Source organism: Panthera uncia, chromosome F1 (genome assembly GCF_023721935.1).
Source record: "Panthera uncia isolate 11264 chromosome F1, Puncia_PCG_1.0, whole genome shotgun sequence".
In the NCBI taxonomy this organism is placed as follows: Eukaryota; Metazoa; Chordata; class Mammalia; order Carnivora; family Felidae; genus Panthera; species Panthera uncia.
The window spans coordinates 65,927,356-65,948,600 of record NC_064813.1 but is presented as its reverse complement, the minus strand read 5'-3'; the positions used below and the strand labels follow the sequence as shown (position 1 = coordinate 65,948,600).

The following is a 21,245-nucleotide window of genomic DNA, read 5'->3' as shown; positions in this document are numbered from 1 at the left end:
GGAAGGGGCAGATGGGGAGACAAAACCCCAAAGAGGCTCCGGGCTGTTAGCACAGAGCCCGATGTGGGGCTTGAACCCACAAGCCATGAGGTCATGACCTGAGCCTAGATCAAGCTCAGGCTTAACCAACTGAGCCACCCAGCGCGCGCGCGCACACACACACACACACACACTCCCCCTCCCCACCACGGCCTTTACATACAGCAATAGTGAAGGCACTGGCAGTATCTTCACCTCCATGTTAGGTGGTACACACAGGTCTGAAAGGAATCGGCACCGGGCAAATTTTGCTGAAATTTCTACCCACCCTTCTTTTTAAAAATGCTTTCTCAAGCATAATTTGTGTCTCCATCCTTTAAAAATGTACCTCACGGGGCGTCTGGGTGGCTCAGTCGGTTAAGCGGCCGACTTCGGCTCAGGTCATGATCTCGTGGTCCGTGAGTTCGAGCCCCACATCAGGCTTTGTGCTGACAGCTCAGAGCCCCATGGAGCCTGTTTCAGATTCTGTGTCTCCCTCTTTCTGACCCTCCCCTGTTCGTGCTCTGTCTCTCTGTCTCAAAAATAAATAAACGTTAAAAAAAATAAATAAAAATTAAATAAAAATAAAAATGTACCTCACTATCTAACCATGTTCCATAAAGGAGGGCTAAAATACGAGAACGGAGGGAGTCCACTATAATTATCCTCGATGTTTTCGTCTGGACTTTGAAGACTTTACTCTGTTAAGTCATCAATTCTTGGAACTATATGGAAACTTCTGGGCCTGTGTATGTATTTTTCTGGTGGGTTATAATTCCATTAAGCTATCAGTAAAAGTTTATACATTTTAGCGTATGGGTGGGTTGTAGAAGAGAACAGAGAAACCACAACAGAATATTTATACATTTATTTATAATGAAATTATGGTCTAAATATTTACAACATATAGGAAACCAGAGAATATGTTTATACAAAGCCAGCCTGCAAAGTATTCAAATGTGCAAAAATGACAGTTCAGTATCTCAAACTACTCCTGGTTCAGCAGACTAGCTCCTTCTTTCACACGTCAATATTTGATACAAAAAAGTTCTTTTGGCAAAACCTGTAATGCCAAGGAAAAGGACAAGTTGCAATTTCAGTCTCTAAGTTCGCCATCCATCCTACTGAGCGGTCAAATCTCTCTATTTGAGCTGCAACCAGTTCTGAGAGGCAGACCACTGTGTTTCATTTCTGTGAGGAGTTCTGACCAGCTTTGATCAAGCAGTTTTCTCTGACCCAGCTGACGACATGGAGCTTAGAAGGGCAATAAAAACAGCAATGGCTTTCTGAGACAAGAGTGCCTGAAGGTGCCAGCTTTGGCTCATCCCAGTAAAAAGACACAGGGGAGAAAAAAACAAAAAACAAAAAACTTTAATCTTCCTACTCAGGATCCAGCTATATCCAACAGTTTTAAATGAGTAAAACTGAAGTTTCCAAAAACAGAAAAGAATGCAAAAATGAAACAGGGATGCATTGTCCTTAGATTTAAAGGTGCTGAAAGGAAAGGATGGTCTTAAGATCATTTCCCCACTAATAAATAGTAAGGCGTCGTTTGTAACCAGTTGGTATCAAAATTGACCAAACAGTAGTAAAATACAAATAAAACCTTCTCTTCGTCAGAATAGGGGCCATTCGTGTGGAAAAGGCTGGACCAGGTCAAATGTATATGGGAATGACCCTGTTGGGATGCTCTGTTGAACAAGCACATTTCACCAACTGTTAAAAAGCTTCTGAGACAAACTTGTGATTCTAAGTAAATGTTAACAGATGCTATGCCACTGCAGAAACAGGGATGTTGTAAAAAGAACGAGACACTTTGAGAAAGGAGACGCTGCATCTCTAACTTCTGCAAAGGTCCAAGATGGTTCCCGGTACAGGCCCCAGAGTCTTATTAAATCAAACGCATGCATTATTGCTAAAGAGAGTCACCGAGGGTCAAAGCTCTGCTCCACTGTTTCCTACGGGGCCATCCAGAATGGCATCTGCTGTTTAGCTCGTGGTTGTGACGAAGGGTACTGATAGCCCAAACTCCAGCCCTGTGGAAAGCTACTTGCATTTTTATGACCCCCGTGTTCCTCCTCTTCATCAGATGAATCTGCAGCATAAGCCACCAACCCAAATCCCTTCTCCGTAGTTTTCATCTTCTTGACTGGATAATCTAGAATAGAGAAAACAACCCCAACCCCGTTCCCCACCAAGACAAAAAAAAAAAAAAAAAAAAGATAATACCATAAATTCGTTAATAAAAAAAAGATGTTAATTGTAATTGGTTAGTTGGACACCATTTTGAGGTCACAGGGTCAATGGTCACCCAAAAACGTTGAAGATCACACGAAAAACAGCACCAGCATCAGCAAATGTGAGTCCACCAGAACCATGTAAGAAAACAGAGAAAGAAAAAAGAAACACAAAAAAAAAAAAAAGAAAAAAAAAGAAAAAAGAAAAAAAAAAGTAAAGTTAGCAAGTGAGTCTCCGGAGGCTAATATTTCACCTTTTAAAGAGTTCAAAAAAAAGAAGAAAAGAAAAAAATGTATTTTCTTTTGCTCACTTTTATTACGACTACAGGCAAAGAACACGAGTGGCCCCATATTCCTCTACACATCTAGAGTTCTGGGATACTAAGAGGCAATGCTTTTTCAACAGCCACAGGCTGACCATTCAATCGATAGAGCTATGCAGAGAGAAGTAGCTCAGCTCCCAATACAAAGAAAAATCAATCTTTTTTAATAGTAGGCTCTACGCATGGGGCTCGAACTCAGGACCCCAGGATCAAGAGTCACATGTCCCACTGGCTGAGCCAGGCAGGTGCCCCAAAATACCAGTCCTCAAGTCTGCGTCAGATTACCTCCAGGTATTCAGATAACAAAGGCAACAAAATTTTGAACTGACCTACCAATCATTAGTATTTCCTAGGGCTTTAATGCTACGCATAAAACGTAAGTTAACCAACTCTTTCCTAGACACACGTCAGTTGAAAATTAAAGCCCGTGTAACTGTATGTCGTCCTTTTAAATAAAAACAAGTATTCTCATTAGCCTGTAGATTTTAGAAGCTGGATTAAACACCTGAATGAGTGCCATCTGAGTGAACATCAGGTCAGAAAACTAATAGCTTAGGAACACTCTTAGCCACCCGAGTATCCCCAGCTACACCTCACTCACCATGGCCCCCTGCTCCGGCCCCAGACCCACTCCTGTCATCAGACTCTGCCTTCATTCCAGTCACTGGAAAGGCTGGTGGAGGCATCAACTGCCTGTTAGGAGAAAAAATGTGACAGCCCTTTCAGACAGATTCGATCCATCATAACCTGTCCAGCAGACACGAAGCAGGTAACCATCCACTTCTACCCCTTCCGCCTGACCCCACCCTTCAAGCTATCATCAAGTTGTCAGATTGTAAGGCCGGTCTACACAGCCAGGCTGGGCCGGGCCAAAACAAGAATGCGCTGCTGGGAGAAGTTAGGCTCATCCAGTGAAGGCTCAAAGGATGGTACAGGAGAGTGCGAGCCCTGGGTGGCAGGCTGGACCTCCATTCAAGTACCTCAACCCATCAGGTTCTAGGATTCTAAGTAGCAAACATGGCTTGTGTCAGACTCCTGTCCCTGCCTACGCTCAGGAAAACGGCCAAGATGCAGGCAGTGAAGGTAAAGGAAGATGCCTGAATGAACAAGCACTGAATTATTCAAAGTCGAGTACAGCGGCCCGGAGACTGGGAGGCGCGTCCTATTCTCCATGAGCGTATCCGTTACAAAGAACAGGAGCTTATTTGAGCCAAAGGATCTCGTTACAGTTTTAGAACACGGGAAACCCGCAGCAATGATCATTCTCACTAGCGATGCAAACGGAGGACGTCTTAATACATTCATGTAATTCCGCTCCAACAAACTTACCTGTCCCTCTCTCGCTCTTTGCCTGAGGAACTTGCCGGCTTCGATCCTGCACCTTCAATGTCATTCTGACTGGAGAAGCCTGTACCTAAATTAGTCATATGAATGGGTCCATGCTATGAGCAGAAAAATACAGTGGCATTAGCAAATCTACAACTGCTGTACAGACTTTAGCTCCTTAACGTAACTGTCAAGTGCCTTGTCTTTCTGGTCAATTGCAGTAATCTGCACTACATAGCTCTCTGGGATTTGGGGCGTAACCACGGCCCAAACAGAGATCACTCTTCTCTACGGAGGACTTGCTCGGGGACATCATGATTGATTATGCTACCTGCATCTGTTTTCAACTCTCCATCTAGAACTATAAAAATGCTTCAAAGCGTGTTTCAAAGAAGGCTTCAAGGACTCTGGCAAAAAGCGCAGGTGCTTCTCCTGATGAAACAAAACTGCACCAAAACTAAACATTTTAATAATATTTTTAAAAACCCTATACTCGAATGACTATAACTATGCACAGAATCACATTTTGGCCACCTTTTTCTGCAGGTGGTGGGGGACTGGAGGAAAAAAAATCACTCTTTCTTACGGAGAGACAGAATAGTAAATTGGGAGCTAAGGTTTAAATACAAACCACTGTTGGGAGGTAGAATGATACCTTTCGGTGAGATGTGTAGGGAAGCGAGAACTATCTGAGGCTTTCGAGAGTGCTGTGTAAGAGGAAGTGCAGAAATCTACACGACTCGTTCCAGGTGCCAGTCATAAGAGACCTATACTTCTCTCTATGTGGAGTTCTGTATTTTATCATATTGACCCCAAAGACAAACCCACCCAAAGGGACTCATTCTTGCTTTCAGTTAATCCCCCAAGGAAAAAACCCTAATCTAAATGGATTCCAGAAAACAGAAATCCTCGTTATCGGGAAAACAACTGGCATAGATGTGAATTTCTTTCTTTAAAGGAAAGATACAGTAGGGTATGGTGAGGAAAGTAAAAGTATTTTATTTAACCTGGTATCCAAGAAGTCCAGACTCTCGTTCATCTGGTAGCTCCTCTGTGAATCGCCTCTTCTGTGCCTGGGGTTGACTTGGGAGTGGGGGCTGGGGCGGGGGCGGGGGCTGGGGCTGGGGGCCCGCAGGCAAGGCAGTTTTGACAGGAGCAGCAGGAATAAAAGGCCCGCTCATCGGACTCTGGGACCAAAACAAACCAAGGGGAAAAATGGTGTGAGAACGCCCAGCCACTTTAAGAACACAATAGTTACAATACATTTTAATGATGCACGTGTATCCTAGAAATCCTGTATCTCTGGCCGCGAGTTTCCTTCCTGTATCATCTGGTGACAGTACAGCCTTCCCACCCTGACGGTAGGGAAATGCAAAACTGACGATCTCTAAGGTGCTCTCAACTCTTAGGAATCTGCTGTGCACTTGGGCGATTAGGAGCAAACATGATCAACAAATAATACAAATTCTAGCCACTTACTTAGTTCAGAAGTTACAAGCCAAACATTCTCCAATTTAAGCTCCTCTAATCAACGCGATTAGCTCTTTCTGGATCATAAAGGCTGCCAACGCTCGTGGCAAAGTTGTCATAGCAACGGGGAGTCTAATGTTTTAAGAGATTGTTCCAAAAAGGAATAAGGACTGACCCAGCACGCGTCAGAGAGATAAGACAAGTCTTATCAAATAGCCATGACTTGTTGAACACGTGGGTCACCTCAATTAACCTTTGCGACCTCTGAGATATTATCATTACGCCCATTTTCTTTTTCTTTTCTTTTCTTTTTTTTAAGGTAGGCTTCACACCCAGGGCGGTGCCCAACTCGAGGCCTGAACTCCTGACCTGGGCCAAGATCCAGAGACACTCAACCAACTGAGCCACCCAGGCGTCCCACGCCCATTCTCTATAAGGAAACCAAAGCCTGGATAGGCTGAATTATATTCCAGGAAGGCACAGCTCAAACCCGGGAATGCATGAGGGGCCCGGGCCGCCCGCTCTCTCAAGCCCAACCCTAAAGAGCCTGCTCCACCATATGCATTTCTGGTCACAAACCAGCGCGGCTCAAAGCTGGAGAACTAGGGCTCTGCCAAACACAGAAGGCACGTGATTAGGCCTCAGGGTCACCGCCAGAATTCAGCGAAGTCCTCTGCTGTTTCTCCCTGTCCAGCCCCCTTCAGTGCTCACAGCCCACCGATCGGGAGGCTGGGCAATGGTTCGGGGCTGCACTTCCTCTGGCACGGGTCCACTCTGAGAGGCCCACGGTCAAGGGCCCGCCATCAATCACCGTGCGCTCACTCACTAGCTTCCCTCTGCTCTCTGATGGATGTAGGGTTGGACACCATCCATCCAGATGAGCTAGCTGCCTACCCTTTCCGAAAATTCTAGTTTCTTACACGGTTTGAGAATTCCGTGAGAGCATTTACGATCCTGAAGTTGGCAGAGCTCGTGTAGCCCTTGGCCTAGGAGCCCCTGCCTATGGTGGATTTCCTTCGAAGCTTAGGGACTCCGTTCCAAACGCGTGGAGGCGTGGCGTGGGCTGGCTCCCCTCTCCCGGAGCCAGGTGCAGGCCAACTACGATCGTGGCCCTTGTACACTTGCGACTCGAGTGTTCCTGGAGCACGGCCACGCTCACTCACTCGGTATCGTCTCAGGCCGCGCGTGCGCCCGCCAACCGGGCACGGCAGGCGTGACGGCGCCCGCAGGGCCCGCGACACCTAACCTAGCCGGCGGCCAGCATTCCAGGGGAAGCTCGCCGACTCCTCTTCTACACACCGGTCTGCCGGTGCCACACACTTGAGGATGAATGCACCGGTGTGTGCACGCTGTCCCCCGAAGCCTTCGGGTAGCTCGGTGGCGGGAACGCAGGAGGAACGGGAGAAAACCCCTCCCGCTGCACCATAACTACACACCTGTTCTCTCTGAACGCCACCGCGTCCGCACCCCTCCCCCGCCCGGCCTCCCCCAGCACAGCGGCGTCCGGCTCCCGCCCCGGCGTCCTACCTGTCCAGTGCTAGCTGGAGGCTGCACTTGGGTTATCGGGTATTGTGTTGGCACAGGGGGCACTCCAGTAGGTAATGCTGGCAAGACTCCGGGTGCCAGTGAAACAGCCGGTGGCACTATGCTTGGCACTCCGTAGGGAGGCTGAACTGGCTGCTGAGGAGGGGGAACAACAGGGTAACCAGACTGATAGCCATTGGATGGATAATATGGTGGCTGAGGAGGGACACTACTTATAGCAGAGGGTTGTGTATAGCCTGAGGGGGAAGAAAAAAAGTGTTTAATCAGCTGCAGCAGAATGAGACATTTTAGCTGAATATTAACTTAATCTCTAGGGAAGAAAACTACTGAGGTACGAATGGCTTTTCAAATCACCCTAGGTTCTGAGTGCCCTGGCACGCTTAGTCTAGCCTCAAGTATCTATTTCACACACAGATATCGCTAACAACGCATTTATCTTCGTCGAACACTTTGAGACATACACACCTGGTAAGGGTACAGCAGTATTAATCTGATTCACAAATCTAGAGTATTCAGCATGAACCTGCAAGAGAAGGGAAGACAAATTCATATGGGACAGTCCCAATTTGTGGAGTATTTACAAGAGTCTGGTTCTGGGACTAAAGCAGCCGGGGATTAAAATATTTCCACTGGTATCTCAACCTATTTGAGACCTGTTTACTCTAAATTTTAATAAGGCACGGGGCGCCCGGCTAACTCAACGGGTGGAGTGCGTGACGCTCGATCTCAAGGTTGTGAATCTGAGCCCCATGTTGGGTGTAGAGATTATTTAAAATCCCCCAAATGAGACCCAACTCTGAGGTAAAAATCATCCAGAGCCACACAGATACAGAAGGTAGGAAGTTCCTAAGTTGTCAGTACAACTAATGAGAAATCATTCATTCTTTTATTTGCTGGACTTGTCCTCAGGGAGCTCAAGGCTCAGCACAGAGCTAGTATGTCTCCCCCCTCCGCCCAGTTCTTCGTTCTGGGCACCCCACTGAATCGCCGCACGCAGCAATGAGACAAAGCCAGGGGGTGATCAGGGCAGTGGTCTGGTATAAAGGATAGTAAATCAGGTTACTTTGCAGAAGCAAAGCAAACAACTTCCCAAAAGTCTGGAACCCTTACGTATCAAATAACACAACGCTGAACAGTCAACCCCAAACCTGGTTTCCATCAGGTGCTACGCAAAGAGGCCTCCCGGTCTAACTTTTGGTTACTAGACTACAGAATAAAAAGAATACTCAAATAAGCAATTAGGCCAAAGCACTGCCGATTGGTTTTTTTTTCAACGTTTTTTTTTTTTTTTTTTTTTTTTGAAGAGAGAGGAGGAGAAAGGATGAACGGGGGAGGGGCAGAGAGAGAGGGAGACACAGAATCGGAAACAGGCTCCAGGCTCCGAGCCATCAGCCCAGAGCCTGACGCGGGGCTCGAACTCACAGACCGCGAGATCGTGACCTGGCTGAAGTCGGACGCTTAACCGACTGCGCCACCCAGGCGCCCCTGCCGATTGGTTTTAAACCATCATAGCTCCACCTTCCTCCCTTATTTAGCCAAACTTACTGTTGAAAAGAACTTGGAAGGCCCACAGCAAACAACCTGACCAAGATTAAAAGTGTCGTCTACTTAAGTAACTGAGGACATTGAGATTTCACACTGAAGGCCTGCACATTTCCGAAACTCCATACTGAAATGCCTCCTAAAGAAGAAAATGCACACCAGCGAGGACATGCTAGGGTGGTCTGACTTCCTTAGAGAGAATGTTAGTGGCCAGAACGGTGTGGTTTAAATGGTGTCCTTTCAAAAGTCACGTCTGCCAAAAACCCCAGAATGTGACCTTATTTGGAAACAAGGTCTTGCAGATACACGCTATTAAGATGAAGTCACACTGGATTCCAGTGGGCCCTAAATCCGAGGACTGCCACCCTTCTGAGAGACAGATGGACAAGGAGAGGCAGGAGTAGGCCAGGTGTCACCGGGACAGAGAACGGAGCTCTGCTGACACCCGGCGAAAATGCAAAGGGCTGCAGGCCGGGGGAGGCGTGGAACATTCTCCCGCACGGTGTTGTTCAGAAAGAGCCAACCCTGCCCACGCTTGGATTCTGCGTGTCTGGCCTCCTGAGCAGTCAGAGAATACGTTTCTGTCACCTAGTCGGTGGCAACTTGTTACTGAAGCCCTCGGAAACGAGTGCAGGTGGGAAGAGGGCTCAGACACAGCCCCACACAGCAGCTCTCTGCATATCAGACAGTCGAACAGAACTCACTGTTTGCAAGAGATTCTCACAGAGCTTCTTGGCAGCAGCCAGGCCTTCTGGTTTGGGATGGCTGCAAAGAAAGAAGACCCAGAAAATTCAAAGAGGAGAAAAGTAAAAGATAGAGAATTGTGTTTCACTTCGTATACTGTTTATAAGTTTAATACATTTAATGCAGCACAAATCTAACTTTCTGAAAATCACAAAACAACGTAATAGAAGCCCCGTAAGATATAACCAGTATCATCGAGACATACACTTTTTGGTCTCTCTGAGTTATAGTACTTCTTGACATAAGACTTTTAAAAGCCACTAAAATCACTATAAAGTACACGAATACTGTCGTAGGTTTAAAAAAAGGTTACTTTAGGCTCATCACAGCTACTTTAGGGTCAGGGATTATATATAAAACCCCAAAACCTGAACACTAAAAAAGGCAATTCCACCTCCTATTTCAATCATTCTTACTAAGTAATTACAAAGTGATTATTGCTAGTACTGACCCAAGTCCCTCATGTTAAGGTTTATTAAACCTATTTTCTTACACCTTCTGAATTATCCCTGCCTGTACTGATCTGGTGACAAGCATTCAAATGTCCTCAGCCCCACCCATCCACACGTACCTAATGTAAATATACATAGGCTCAAAAGCTTCTCGGCCAGATGCTGGCTCAATGCAACCCGAACCTTTGCCTCTTAGGAAGACTTTGGCACCTGTTTCAATCTGAATGTGCTGCAAATAGGAGCAGCCTGGACCTTCCACTTTCTCCTTGACATTGAAAGTGGGCACAGCATGCTCCAGACCCACAAATAATTTATCTTGAACATAATGCATCTGTGGAAGAACAAAACACCTCAGATTAAACATGACACATAATTAAATCCAAATCTTGAAAATGATTCTGCGCAAGACTTTAATCCTCCAGATACCTTTAATCACTGTTAGAACAAGGACTCCAAATAATTTCTACCATGAGCCTATAAAAATAAACTTTACAAAGTAGCTTAAATTCTTTTTTTTTTTAACGTTTATTTTGAAAAGGAGGGAGAGAGTGCGTGTGCACATGAGCGTGTAAGCAGGGGAGAGGGCGGAGATAAAGGGAGAGAGAATCCCAAGCAGGCTCTGCGCTGTCAGTATGGAGTCCGACGTGGGGCTCGATCCCACAAACCCTGAGATCATGACCTGAGCCAAGGTCAAGAGTCGGGTGCTTCGCCGACTGAGCCCCACAGGCGCCCCTATAGTAACTTAATTTAAATGAGATCTGCCTGTCCCACGCACCTACCTAGAACATTAACACCTTCCTCAGTTCAGCAAAACAGGCATAAAGCAAAGACTCGCGGCTCAGGAAGCACGCCCACGGCCCAGGCCACCGCAAGGCAGTGAGAGCCCGGCGCGGTCTCCCGGGACGCGATAGCGGCGTGTCGGGTCGTGCAGTCAGCCCCGTGGCGTCCTCCAGTGAGGGCTGCTCTCGCCCACCCTGTTCTCTAGGAGGATTGTATCAGCAGAGTCTTGCTTCACCAGACTCAGCCTTCTTAGTCCTCCAGCTGCCGTCACATTTACAGACACAGAACCAAACCGCTAACTTCACAGCGAACGGTGTGCCCTCGACCGCGTCAACGCCCTTTCCAAAGGGCGCGTCACCAGGCCAGCACTAGCAGGGAGCTCTCAGGTCAGAATTTCAGGATTTTCTATGTTCTTCTCATCTACCATTTTCTGTGGCCTATGTCAATTTTACAGAAATGACAAAGCTGTTAGGGGATCTCTCCACCAAACATACCCCTGACTGGAAGGGAGGCTTCTGGCCAACAGCTGGAGACAGCTGTGCAATGGGCGCCGGCTGGTGATAGACAGTGACTGTTGCACCGTTAAAAGTTGGACTCGTCCCCGTGGCGGCTTTGACCACCCCATTGGTGATGATCTCTTTGATTCGGTTTACAGCTCCTGTGGAAAAACGGGGTGAGATGTTATACCAATGGGATGAACGCACGGACTACCAGCTCGTGACAAAGGTCAATGCTCAGGTGCCCATGTACTAATCCGTTTTATAGGATCCCCAAGTATGTGGTTCTCAGCCTCTCTAAACCCCCAGCCCATTCGTAAGCAGTTCACACACACGAGTTAGCACAGCCCAGGGACATTCTGCCAACCTGTTACTTAGAGCCCTATACTTTGCCCCTCGCAAAAAGCAGATGTGAGCCCAACCGTTACTTACTGTCCACTAATTCCCGTGTCTGGCCCTGAACATGAAGGTATAACGGACGATCCCTATAAAGAGAAATACAAAATGATGATCCTAAACTGGTCATAACCAAAGGAACCAAATGGGTCACCGAATTTGTAACGTTTATACTTTCCAAGTAAGGCAAAGGCACTATATTCACAGAAATGGCTGTTGCTAATTTTTAAGAACGTGGTTTAAAGCTGAGGCTAAATAAACTTTTCTGGTTGCTTCAAGTTAGCCAGCCCACACAGGATCAAATCTGCTCTTATGGGCTCCTGAATACGGGGATCTAGTCAACCGAGATAACCGGATGTTTGAGAAAATTCCTTTTTGTTGGCTAACAGGTTACGTGCAGACATGCTCTTGTCTATCCAAATGACCGGGGTGACAGTGACAGGAGCGCACAGACCCATGGCTGTGAGGCCCGCAACCAAAGCAACTCTCGACTCTAAATGTAACGTGGCTTAGATTCAGATTTTGACTGTAATCACAGAGAAGATCTTCGATAACCATACAGTTCATAACAAGCTGTCAGCAAAAAACAGCTGTGTCTAAAGACAAAAAAGTTCAAAACAGCAACCGGCGTGCACACAGTTGCAATATACTGTCTCAGGTGGGGAGCAAGTTTTGCTTCCTAATTATATTTGGTTTGGGCCAACGTGAAAAATGTTGCACTGCCTGAGTACCCGCCCCCAAACACCGAGTAATGGGAGAGACGAACTAAAGGGGACGAGATGTTTACATAGATAATCCAGCCACCCTGGAAACAGCAAGGAGTCGGACAAAAGGATGTTTTTTAGACGGAGATCACAACAAAACACACGCCCTTTTGTTGGGGGAAACATTCCCACACAAAAATTTAGAAGCGTGTCCATTATATGTTAGCAACTGTCTCATCTTACACTTTCCCGTGATGTGTTTCCTCTAAGAAAACGTTACCCGTGAAATGAAAAATCAAAGAGCAGCAGGAAGGACGAGAGCTACCGACCCTCCTTACGCACGTCTGAGACGTTCCCAAGTTCTACTACGAGGCATGCGTGTACGTCTAGCAAGCTGCTAACCAAATATTTACACCTATTTCCTCAGAATGAAAAACACACTAACGTGAGCCTGTGTCCAATCTTTTCCCAAAGCAGAGGAAGTGCATACACACCCTGGCCCCACTTTGGCCTTCTCCTCGCTTGTCATGAATCTCCCTCGAGTTGACACGGCGGCCCCACTAAGTCGGCTGATCTGAAAAGGAAACATTCTATTAAAAGGATGATGTGGCAGTCGACCGACTTCGATGACAGGCAGCAGGATGGATTTGCCCCAATGCATTCATTCCACCAACAGACAGGAATGACGTCTGTACAGGTATCCCTCCCATATCGGAAATCGCTTCCTGCTCAAGCTGACCCAGGGAGTCCACCCATATCGGCTCCTTCACCTTCACTAGGAAGTTCCTCTGCAGTTAATTCAACCCAACCCTGACTTTGGAGATTATGACCCAAACCCGCGAATAAATATCTGACTCCGCTCTCCGCGTTCACAAGACCACGCCCAGCCACCACCGTCCCCAGAGAGGCCCCACGTCTCCCCACCTCATCCTGAGTCTGCCCTCGAGTCAACAGGTTCCTGCACGTGAGAGGCACGTCATTGATCTCGACTTCAGCCACCACCAGGTCGTCCTTGCTTTTATTGCTAGTTAGGCCTTTGCCAGCGGCCTGAAGCTACCAAGAAAGAGCAATTAGATCAAAAAGACTGTAAGATGAAATAGTATCTTTCTGCTGTCCAATTTACAACTGGCCCTTCCCAAGTCCCACCACCACCTTACCGTTCCCCAAACCTGCCTGCAGACACACTTGGAAACACTCCTGGGTCATTCTGCAAAAATGACACAACGAGCAAACAAAACCTCACTGAACTGACACCGAGTATTGTCAACCGACTTGAAGGCAACCCTCAGGTTTCTCTGTAACCTCAGCCACACGTGCGTTTCTGTGATCACATAATCCCAGAAACCGTACGCTGCCATCTTCACGGGGAAAAATCACAAGACCAAGTTACGGTGCTTTGCACCTCGACCAGCTAGCCGTACGTGCAGTCAAATGCAGGAAAGGGGCGCCTGGGTGGCTCAGTCGGTTGGGCGTCTGACTTCGACTCAGGTCGTGATCTCACGGTTTGTGGGTTCGAGCCCCACGTTGGGCTCTGTGCTGGCAGCTGGGAGCCTGGAGCCTGCTTCGGATTCTGTGTCCCCCTCTCTCTGCTCCTCCCCCACTTGTGCTCTGTCTCTCAAAAATAAATAAATGTAAAAACTAAGTTAAAAAAAAAAAAATACAGGGCAGAGTCCAGCAACCCATGCACCTCACCTGTGTAACCGGACGCCGCCTTTGTGCCACCGCTGCAGCCATGGCACCTTACATTCACCTAATCCCATCCTTGCAGTGACCTGGAACACCCGTCAGTTTTACCTGACAACCCATTACTTTCTACTAAAGAACTAAGAGAATGGATGAAAAATCAAGCAAAATCCTAAAATCTGGTCTGGCTTCTTTCAACTTCAACGGTAGGCAACTCCAGATAGCTGGATTGGAGTTATTCAAGAAAAATTTCATCCCAAGATGGCCTTCCCCAACCTTTTGTTGCCTTGGACCAATGTCCCACAAATCTGCTCCAGGAAGATAAAAATGCAGTTTACTTCCTTATGCATTAGATACATTTTAAATATTTTTTTAACGTTTATTTTTTTTTAAGAAAGAGAGAGTGGGCATGAGCAGGGGAGGGGCAGAGAGAGAGGGAGACGCAGAGCCCCATGCGGGGGCTCGAACCCACGAACCGCAAGATCATGACCTGAGCCGAAGTTGGTTGCTTAAGCCACTGAGCCACCCAAACGCCCCTGCATCAGACACGTTTTTAAGTCACGGACACAAACTAGATTCAGCAACATCTCATCTTTGTTCAGCCCCCCACTCAGCACGCTGGCTCAAGCACACCTCAGCTCCCTGAACCCCGGGGCCACCTTCAAAGGTGCGGGCAGTGCCGTCCGGCAGTGGGAGCTACCTGGCAGTCCAACGTGGGCGCCGTCAGCCTCGTGTCCAAGTGCCCTGCCGAGGAACTCCATCTTAAATCTTACTTTTCACTCAAATTTTAATTTAAATAGCTACAGGAGGCAGCAGCCACTGTCGGGGACCACCCAGGTACATGTCACCAACCCCATCAGATGAGGAAAACTGAGGTTCCACGACATATCTAAGGCCAAGAACCGAGGACCCTGGGTTTCACATCTAGATATTCTGATTCTAAATCCACTATCTGTGCACTGTGCTGCCGCCTGCTGAGCTCAAAAGCTTTTTAGAGGAAAAAAAATAAGTGATTCACATCAGTATTAAGAATTTTATTACTCCAGAAGCACTCCATGATCACCAGCGTGTTATAGCTCCTTGTAAAACTTACAAACGGACAACGGACTCAATCTTTGCAAACCATCAAAATACAATGAATAACGAACTTCCAATTCACTAGAAGTTCCCACCAATTCTGCCGAACTTGAATATTTAAACATCCAGACAGAGTATGGCCTGTTGATATCATACTCATACACTGGACAGCTAACAAAAAATTGTATTTTCCTTTCTCCCCCCAGCTTTATTGAGGTATAATTGACAAACAAAAATCGTGTACATATACTGAAGGTGAACAACTGGATATTTTGATATACGCTTACATTGTGAAATAATCACAATGTGTTAATTAACACAGTCACTGCTCACCTAAATTGCATTTGCAAACACAGAACTCATTTCTTCACAGGTACTATGGAAATCAGCTTTATTTTTTTAATTTTTTAAATGTTTATTTCTTTTTGAGAAAGAGAGACAGAGCATGAGCAGAGGAGGAGCAGAGAAAGAGGAAGTCACAGAATCGGAAGTAGGCTCCAAGCTCTGAGCTGTCAGCAGAGAGCCCGACGTGGGGCTTGAACCCACGAACCATGAGATCATGACCGGAGCCGAAGTTGGATCATGACCTCAATTGACTGAGCCACCCAGGCGCCCCCAGAACTTTTTTTTTTTTTCAAATGAGAATTATAATGGAGCAAGCAGCCTTGGAACACACTGAATTCTCCAACTCCAGAGGCTTTCAAGCAAAAGCTAAACACCCAGTTGTCCGAGGCGACTCTGAAGTCACATGTGTGCCAACCATGACAGATCTTACACAATTAACACAACTTGACATTCACACGCACGCCCAATTTCCATCCTCTGTGAACTGGAGACAGTAATCCATCCCTTAAAATTATAAGGATTTCTTTTAAGTGCAAAGCATGCATTCTAGCACTACAAACAGCCACTATACGCATCGTCCTGTAGAAGATTCTGGTTTCCTATTACAGGATAAGTTAAAGACTTCAAAGTTCAGATCCAGTCTAGTGGTGAGATTTTAGTTATACCACAAATTCTAAAAACGACCAAATTCTATAAAATGACCAATTTGTATGAAAACAGCAAACCAACCAACATATAAACTGTTCATTTTATTTCATGTTTAATTACACTGTAGACGTTCATTAGATTCTAATTATAAAGGACATTTTATAAATGTATTTTTGAGCAGAGTTGACTAGAGACATTTTAAAGCTCACTGATTTACCTGGACTTTCTCATGTGACTTCAGGGAAAATGCACATGTGGTGAAAAATATACTACCATCGTTGCTTTAAATGATTATGTAGATAGCAGGCCGAACTAAGAACAAAGACAAAATGAGCTATTTGATCCGTAAATGTAGTCGAACCAACCAAAGCTGCCTCGTAAAAACAAATGACAAAATATCATCTGATATGTTCCAAAACTAAGTGATCCTTAAATTACTGGGTCCCGGTTTTCTCCTCTACACACAGGATTCTCGGATCGCACAATTACAAAACAACCCTTATTAACATCGCAGTTAGCAGAGTCCCTTCAACTTCAAATACCTTCTCGGCGGCATTCTGCGTTGGTTTCAGCTTCCCTTTGGCCATGAGCATGGCATTGATCTTGGCAGCCACAGCAGCAGCAGCATCCAAGGCTCCAGAGGGAGCAGCTGTGGAGCCCCCAGGGCTTCCCCCACTGCTGGTAACCTCCCCACCTGGGGCCGTCGGCGGGAGGAAGAGAAGGGGGGCTGGCGCTGGTTGGTCCCATTTGCTGCGGCGCCTACCGGGAAAAAGAGGAAAATATTGGGCCCCAAAGCTTTATTCATGTTATTCTTCCCCTTACTACGCTTTAGCACCCCATTTGCCGTCTATCGTGTCCTCTTTACACCCTCGAGTCTCTTATCAGTATTAAAATGACCACCTCTCTTTATACAATTACCGCAGTATTTCCTCACTAATTTCGACCCTACTCCAGAATCTACTTCTTTTCTACTCCATCACCCCTCTGAGAAAACTCCACTCTGTCCCACATGCCCCCGTTTTGCCCCTCCGCTTGGCCGGTCCTTCCGAAAAGTCCCTGCTTTTCGTCTCCCTCTGCTCCCTGCCGGCCTTTTTCGGGGGCCCCAAGGCCTGCTCACCGTCTTTCTCCCCAAAAGCCCAGCCCTCCAATACGTACACTTCCCACTTCAACGCCCCCCCCCCACACCCATACGCAGCTCCCAACGGTCCCTCCGTCTCTCCTCTGCCCCGTGCGAGCCGCGATGCCCTCGCCCAGGAAGCTTTACCCGCCGGCCCCGGGATGTGTCGCGCTCCCCGCGGACATGGCGACCGGCTCTGCTCAACCACCCGCCAACTACCCCACTACCACCTTCCCGTCACTTCCGCCCCCAACGCCCTCACGCACAGCCCCTTCCGGTCGTGAGGAAAAGCCGTTCCGGTGAAAGCGTCGGTTCCAATTGGACTCTTGTTGATTTCAAGGCGTCTGGCATTATCCGAGACAGGTAGGGTGTGACCTTCCTGCTTTCGGCTTGCCCTGGAGAAAGATGGCTGCCGAAGAGCATATCAAGGCGCAATTGGGGCGAGGAGAGTCCATGTTTGTTGTGGGCAAGTTGGGAGCCCACAAGACAATACGCAAGAGTCGGGGAATTAAACAGTTCGTCCCCCGGTCCAGCCACGTTTGTGTGGAGGCCCAGCCTCTGGCCAGGGAGAGAGCCTTCCCGCCACTTTGGCCCGCTTCACTCAGTTACCTGCTTAGGAAAAGGCAAATGATTCGTCCCAAAGGTCATGTGAGGAATTTCTCTAGTTGTTTCACGTCTGCACGCCAATCACTGCTTTCAGAGCAGGGCCTCGGGGGCGCGCCGCGAGGGGGCGCCGGCGGCTGGGCGCGCGAGCGGAGGGGAGGGGGCGGGCCGGGGCGCTCCGCCGGGGTCTGGGGCGCTGGGAGCGGGCTGTGGACCCCGGAGGTGAGGGTCGCCGGCCGGGGCGCACCGCCGGGGTTGGGCTGGAAGTGGGTCGTGGACGGCGGAGGTGAAGGGGGCGGGCCGGGGCGCCCCGCCGGGGTTGGGGCCGGGACGCCGCGGACCGACGGCGTTTGGTGGGTCTTCAAGCTGCTAGGAGACTCTAGGTTGAACGACTAGCATGGAGTGCTGTGTTTCAAATAAATTTATATTCTGGTAGGATTAATAAAATACAAGGTAATCTGAAAGCCAAATTCGTAGTATTTTCCCTTCAGCATTTAATAAATGCCCCTTCCATCCGAACACCACGTTTATCATGTATGAAATTTTTTTTTTAATTTTTTTTAACGTTTTATTTATTTTTGAGACAGAGAGAGACAGAGCATGAACGGGGGAGGGGCAGAGAGAGAGGGAGACACAGAATCGGAAGCAGGCTCCAGGCTCCGAGCTGTCGGTGCAGAGCCCGACGCGGGGCTCGAACTCACGGACCGCGAGATCGTGACCTGAGCCGAAGTCGGACGCTTAACCGACTGAGCCACCCAGGCGCCCCTATCATGTATGAAATTTTATATATACGCTGTTACGTTTCTTCGTTCTTTTGCGTTGATCCGTTTGTTCCTTTGCTACGGTGTTTTTATTGGGTGATTCTATTTCAATTTTAATCTGTTAGGGCAAACCGATTTTCATCTACATTTCATTGCCCATTCTGACAGGTGTATTTTTCCAAGGAATTTCAGATTAAACACCATCGTTTTCCTGTTGCCCCTTTTCCCCAAAACACAATGTTGTTGGGAGTCTGATTGAAATTACATTATTTTTTTACATTTAAAAAAATTTGTGCTTTGTGAATCGTATTACCCTTTTCTAAAGGGTACTGGGGGGGAGGGGCCTGGCTGGCCCGTGGGTGGAGCATGTGACTCTCCATCTCCCAGTGGTGAGTTCAAGCCCCTCCTTGATCTGATCGCGGAGCCTACTTAAAAATTAAATAAAAATAAGAGGGTACTCTATGCGCTCAATTCACAAAGTTGTGCAACCATCACCACTATCTCATTCCAGACCATTTTCATCACCCCAAAAGAAACCCTGCACCCATTATCAGACACGTCCCATTTTCCCTTGCTAAGGCAACCACCAATCTACTTTCTGTCTCTCTGGAATTGCCTATTCTGAACATTTCACACAATGGAACCATAGAATATGTGACCTTTAGTGTCTGACTTCTTTCACTTAGCATCTTGTTTTCAAGGTTCGTGCATGCGGTAGCGTGTGTCAGTGCTCCATTCCTTATTACGGCCAAATAATATTCCATTGTATGGATAGGCCAGTTTATCCATTCATTTAGAATGGATAGTCACCACTTCTGTCTTTACTTGGAAATTTTTTTTTTTTTTACATTTTATTTATTTTTGAAAGAGAGAGAGAGACAGAGTGTGAGTGGGGGAGGGGCAGAGAGAGAAGGAGACACAATCCGAAGCAGACTGCAGGCTCCTAGCTGTCAGCACAGAGCCCGATGCTGGGCTTGAACTCACGAACCACATGATTATGACCTGAGCCGAAGTCGTACACTTAACCGGCTGAGTCACCCAGGTGCCCCCACCCCGCCCTGGACACAAGAAGGGGCCGGGGCAGGTAGATCAGCCCAAACTTGGAAGATGCCAAAGTGGATTTCGCAGTCTGGGCCCGGTCCTCCCCCGCAGCAGGAAGGAGGAAAGAATGATGGTGGGCTTGCACCAGCTCTCCAGCACGTGCACCCCTGGCCTTTGGGGCACCACCTTCTACCTCCGACACTTGGAGTAATTTCTCCAGACAAAAGGATTTCCAATTGAGGAATTCTTCTGGCACTTCTAAAAATAGCTTTGTAATTTTTGTCACCGTCTTACAAGGGAAATCCATCAAGAAAGAGAAGAATGGAACAGCTGTTCAAAAGGAGGTGGTTTGGGGCACCTGGGTGGCTCAGTGGGTTGAGCATCTGACTCTTGGCTTTGGCTCAAGTCATGATCTCATGATTTGTGGGTTCGAGCCCTGCATCAGGCTCTGTGCTGACAGTGCAGAGCCTGCTTGGGATTCCCTCTCTCTCTCTCTCTCTCTCTCTCTCTGCCCTTCTGCTCACTCACTCGCTCTCACTTTCTCAAAATAAATTTTTAAAAATAATAAAAGGTTGTTTAAAAAAAAAAAAAGACGAGGTGGCTCGTAGAGCCCCAGATCTTAGCCTCGGTGAGGCCTGCCTGTACTTAGTGCTGTGTCCTTGACCGCTGAGAGGTTTCCCCCAGTGTAGCTTAAAGTACTACAGGATCCCCTCGCCGCTGTGCACCTGAGCTGGCCTCAGGAAGCCTCTGGGGCACGCCCCGCCAGAAAGGATGTGGGTAAATCGCCCCTCGGTGGGACTGTGGAACCGTCGGGAGTGGGTGAGCCCTTCCCACTGCGAAGTCAGCTGCGACAAGGCCCAGCTGGGAGCCCGGGTCAGGCTCTGGAGGTCCCCTTAGCAAAATAGGAGGTTAGTAAAGTGTATTGATGATTCCTCAGAGCCTCAGGGGAAGCACAGTCCCAAAAGAGATCAACATTTTTTCCTCTGCTGAAAAGGCACAGGGAGAAAAAGTGCAGTTATGTAATCCCGTTAGAGAAAACTCTTTATTCCTGTCTTCTGAAAGTACTTACGGTCAGATCCAGGGAAATTAATCCTTTTCTCGTCAAATTCTAGTCCACACCGAATTCCTTGCCATACTAAGTATTTGTGACGTAAGCTAATGCACTGATTGGCCACAACGAGGCTCCTGACCACCGAGTGTGGATTTCTGGGGGAGCCCGAGGAAGCAGGGAAACCCCTGACATCTCGGCTTATCACACACACCTCAGAGCAGCACTGCCCCACCAGATCGTGACCTTTCCCAGGGTTACAACCAGTGGGCTGGGTGATCCGTAATCTACAACGGTCCTTCTCAGATGCAGGTCTCCTCAGAGTCCTGAGCAGCAGAGCGGGGGATGGGCAAAATTCTGGCGTGCGTTCCTGCCGGGCAACAAAGTCTTACAGGACTAAGTGTCCTAGAGAAATAACACCTGTCAGGAAAAGGCTATGGCTTTAACATCCTCAAAATCACCGTTTGGCAGCTGTTTTAGTGATAAGTGATGCAGGCAGGAATCAGCAATGGATCCTAAAGATAGTGGGTCAAAGTAAGAGGAGTAACGGGACAGTCACATGGTCGCAGAGCAGCTCCTCACAAGACATTTGTTCGTTAGTTACAAAAGGAAGAACGCGGGGGCACCTGGGTGGCTCAGTCGGTCAAGCATCCCAGTCTTGGTTTCGCCTCAGATCCTGATGTTCCGGTTCGCGAGTTCGAGCCCCGCGCTGGGCTCTGTACTGACAGCTCGGAGCCTGGAGCCTGCCTAGAACTCTCTGTCTCCCTCTCTCTCTGCCCTTCCCCTGCTCTCTCTCTCCCTTTCTCTTTCTCTCTTTCTCTCAAAATAAATAAATAAACTTTAAAAAAAAGGCAGGGGGAGAATGGTACCTTCCTAGGGGAGAAACCT

At 47.7% G+C, this 21,245-nt stretch overlaps 1 protein-coding gene and 3 non-coding genes across 6 annotated transcripts; 1 reads left to right on the top strand and 3 right to left on the bottom strand.

The window, feature by feature from the left end:
* Positions 1-871: 871 nt before the first annotated feature.
* On the bottom strand, positions 872-17,581 carry KHDC4 (KH domain containing 4, pre-mRNA splicing factor). 3 transcript variants are annotated; one of them, XM_049634829.1, is made up of 14 exons: positions 17,171-17,581; positions 16,330-16,546; positions 12,959-13,087; positions 12,529-12,608; positions 11,367-11,419; positions 10,932-11,095; positions 9,777-9,988; positions 9,166-9,226; positions 7,385-7,442; positions 6,902-7,155; positions 4,912-5,091; positions 3,908-4,020; positions 3,180-3,271; positions 872-2,176 (listed from the first exon to the last, which is right to left on the bottom strand). In XM_049634829.1, the coding sequence occupies exons 2-14, from the start codon at positions 16,378-16,380 to the stop codon at positions 1,977-1,979; spliced, it is 1,647 nt and encodes a 548-aa protein (XP_049490786.1). In that variant the 5' UTR covers positions 16,381-16,546; positions 17,171-17,581; the 3' UTR covers positions 872-1,976. The 3 variants fall into 3 exon arrangements, with proteins under 3 accessions (XP_049490786.1, XP_049490785.1, XP_049490787.1); XM_049634828.1 differs by lacking the exon at positions 17,171-17,581 and adding an exon at positions 17,052-17,150; XM_049634830.1 differs by lacking the exons at positions 872-2,176; positions 17,171-17,581 and adding an exon at positions 17,052-17,150 and having other exon boundaries at positions 3,908-3,992.
* On the bottom strand, positions 6,059-6,190 carry LOC125926050 (small nucleolar RNA SNORA42/SNORA80 family). Its single transcript, XR_007458981.1, has one exon. It is a non-coding gene; the product is annotated as a small nucleolar RNA SNORA42/SNORA80 family (small nucleolar RNA).
* Positions 10,571-10,699, bottom strand: LOC125926054 (small Cajal body-specific RNA 4). The gene has a single exon (XR_007458985.1). It is a non-coding gene; the product is annotated as a small Cajal body-specific RNA 4 (non-coding RNA).
* Positions 13,481-13,565, top strand: TRNAR-UCG (transfer RNA arginine (anticodon UCG)). The gene has a single exon. It is a non-coding gene; the product is annotated as a tRNA-Arg (tRNA).
* Positions 17,582-21,245: the final 3,664 nt, after the last annotated feature.

What these genes read in the sequence shown, in the direction of transcription:
- KHDC4 (XM_049634828.1), bottom strand. Translation starts at nt 17,089, where the DNA reads ATGTCCGCGGGGAGCGCGACACATCCCGGGGCCGGCGG. An exon ending in CCTATGTATATTTACATTAG is followed by an intron (nt 9,227 to 9,776) that starts GTACGTGTGGAT and finishes CTTTCTTTGCAG; the next exon opens with CCATCCCAAACCAGAAGGCC. An exon ending in GTGAGAATCTCTTGCAAACA is followed by an intron (nt 7,443 to 9,165) that starts GTGAGTTCTGTT and finishes CTTCTCTTGCAG; the next exon opens with GTTCATGCTGAATACTCTAG.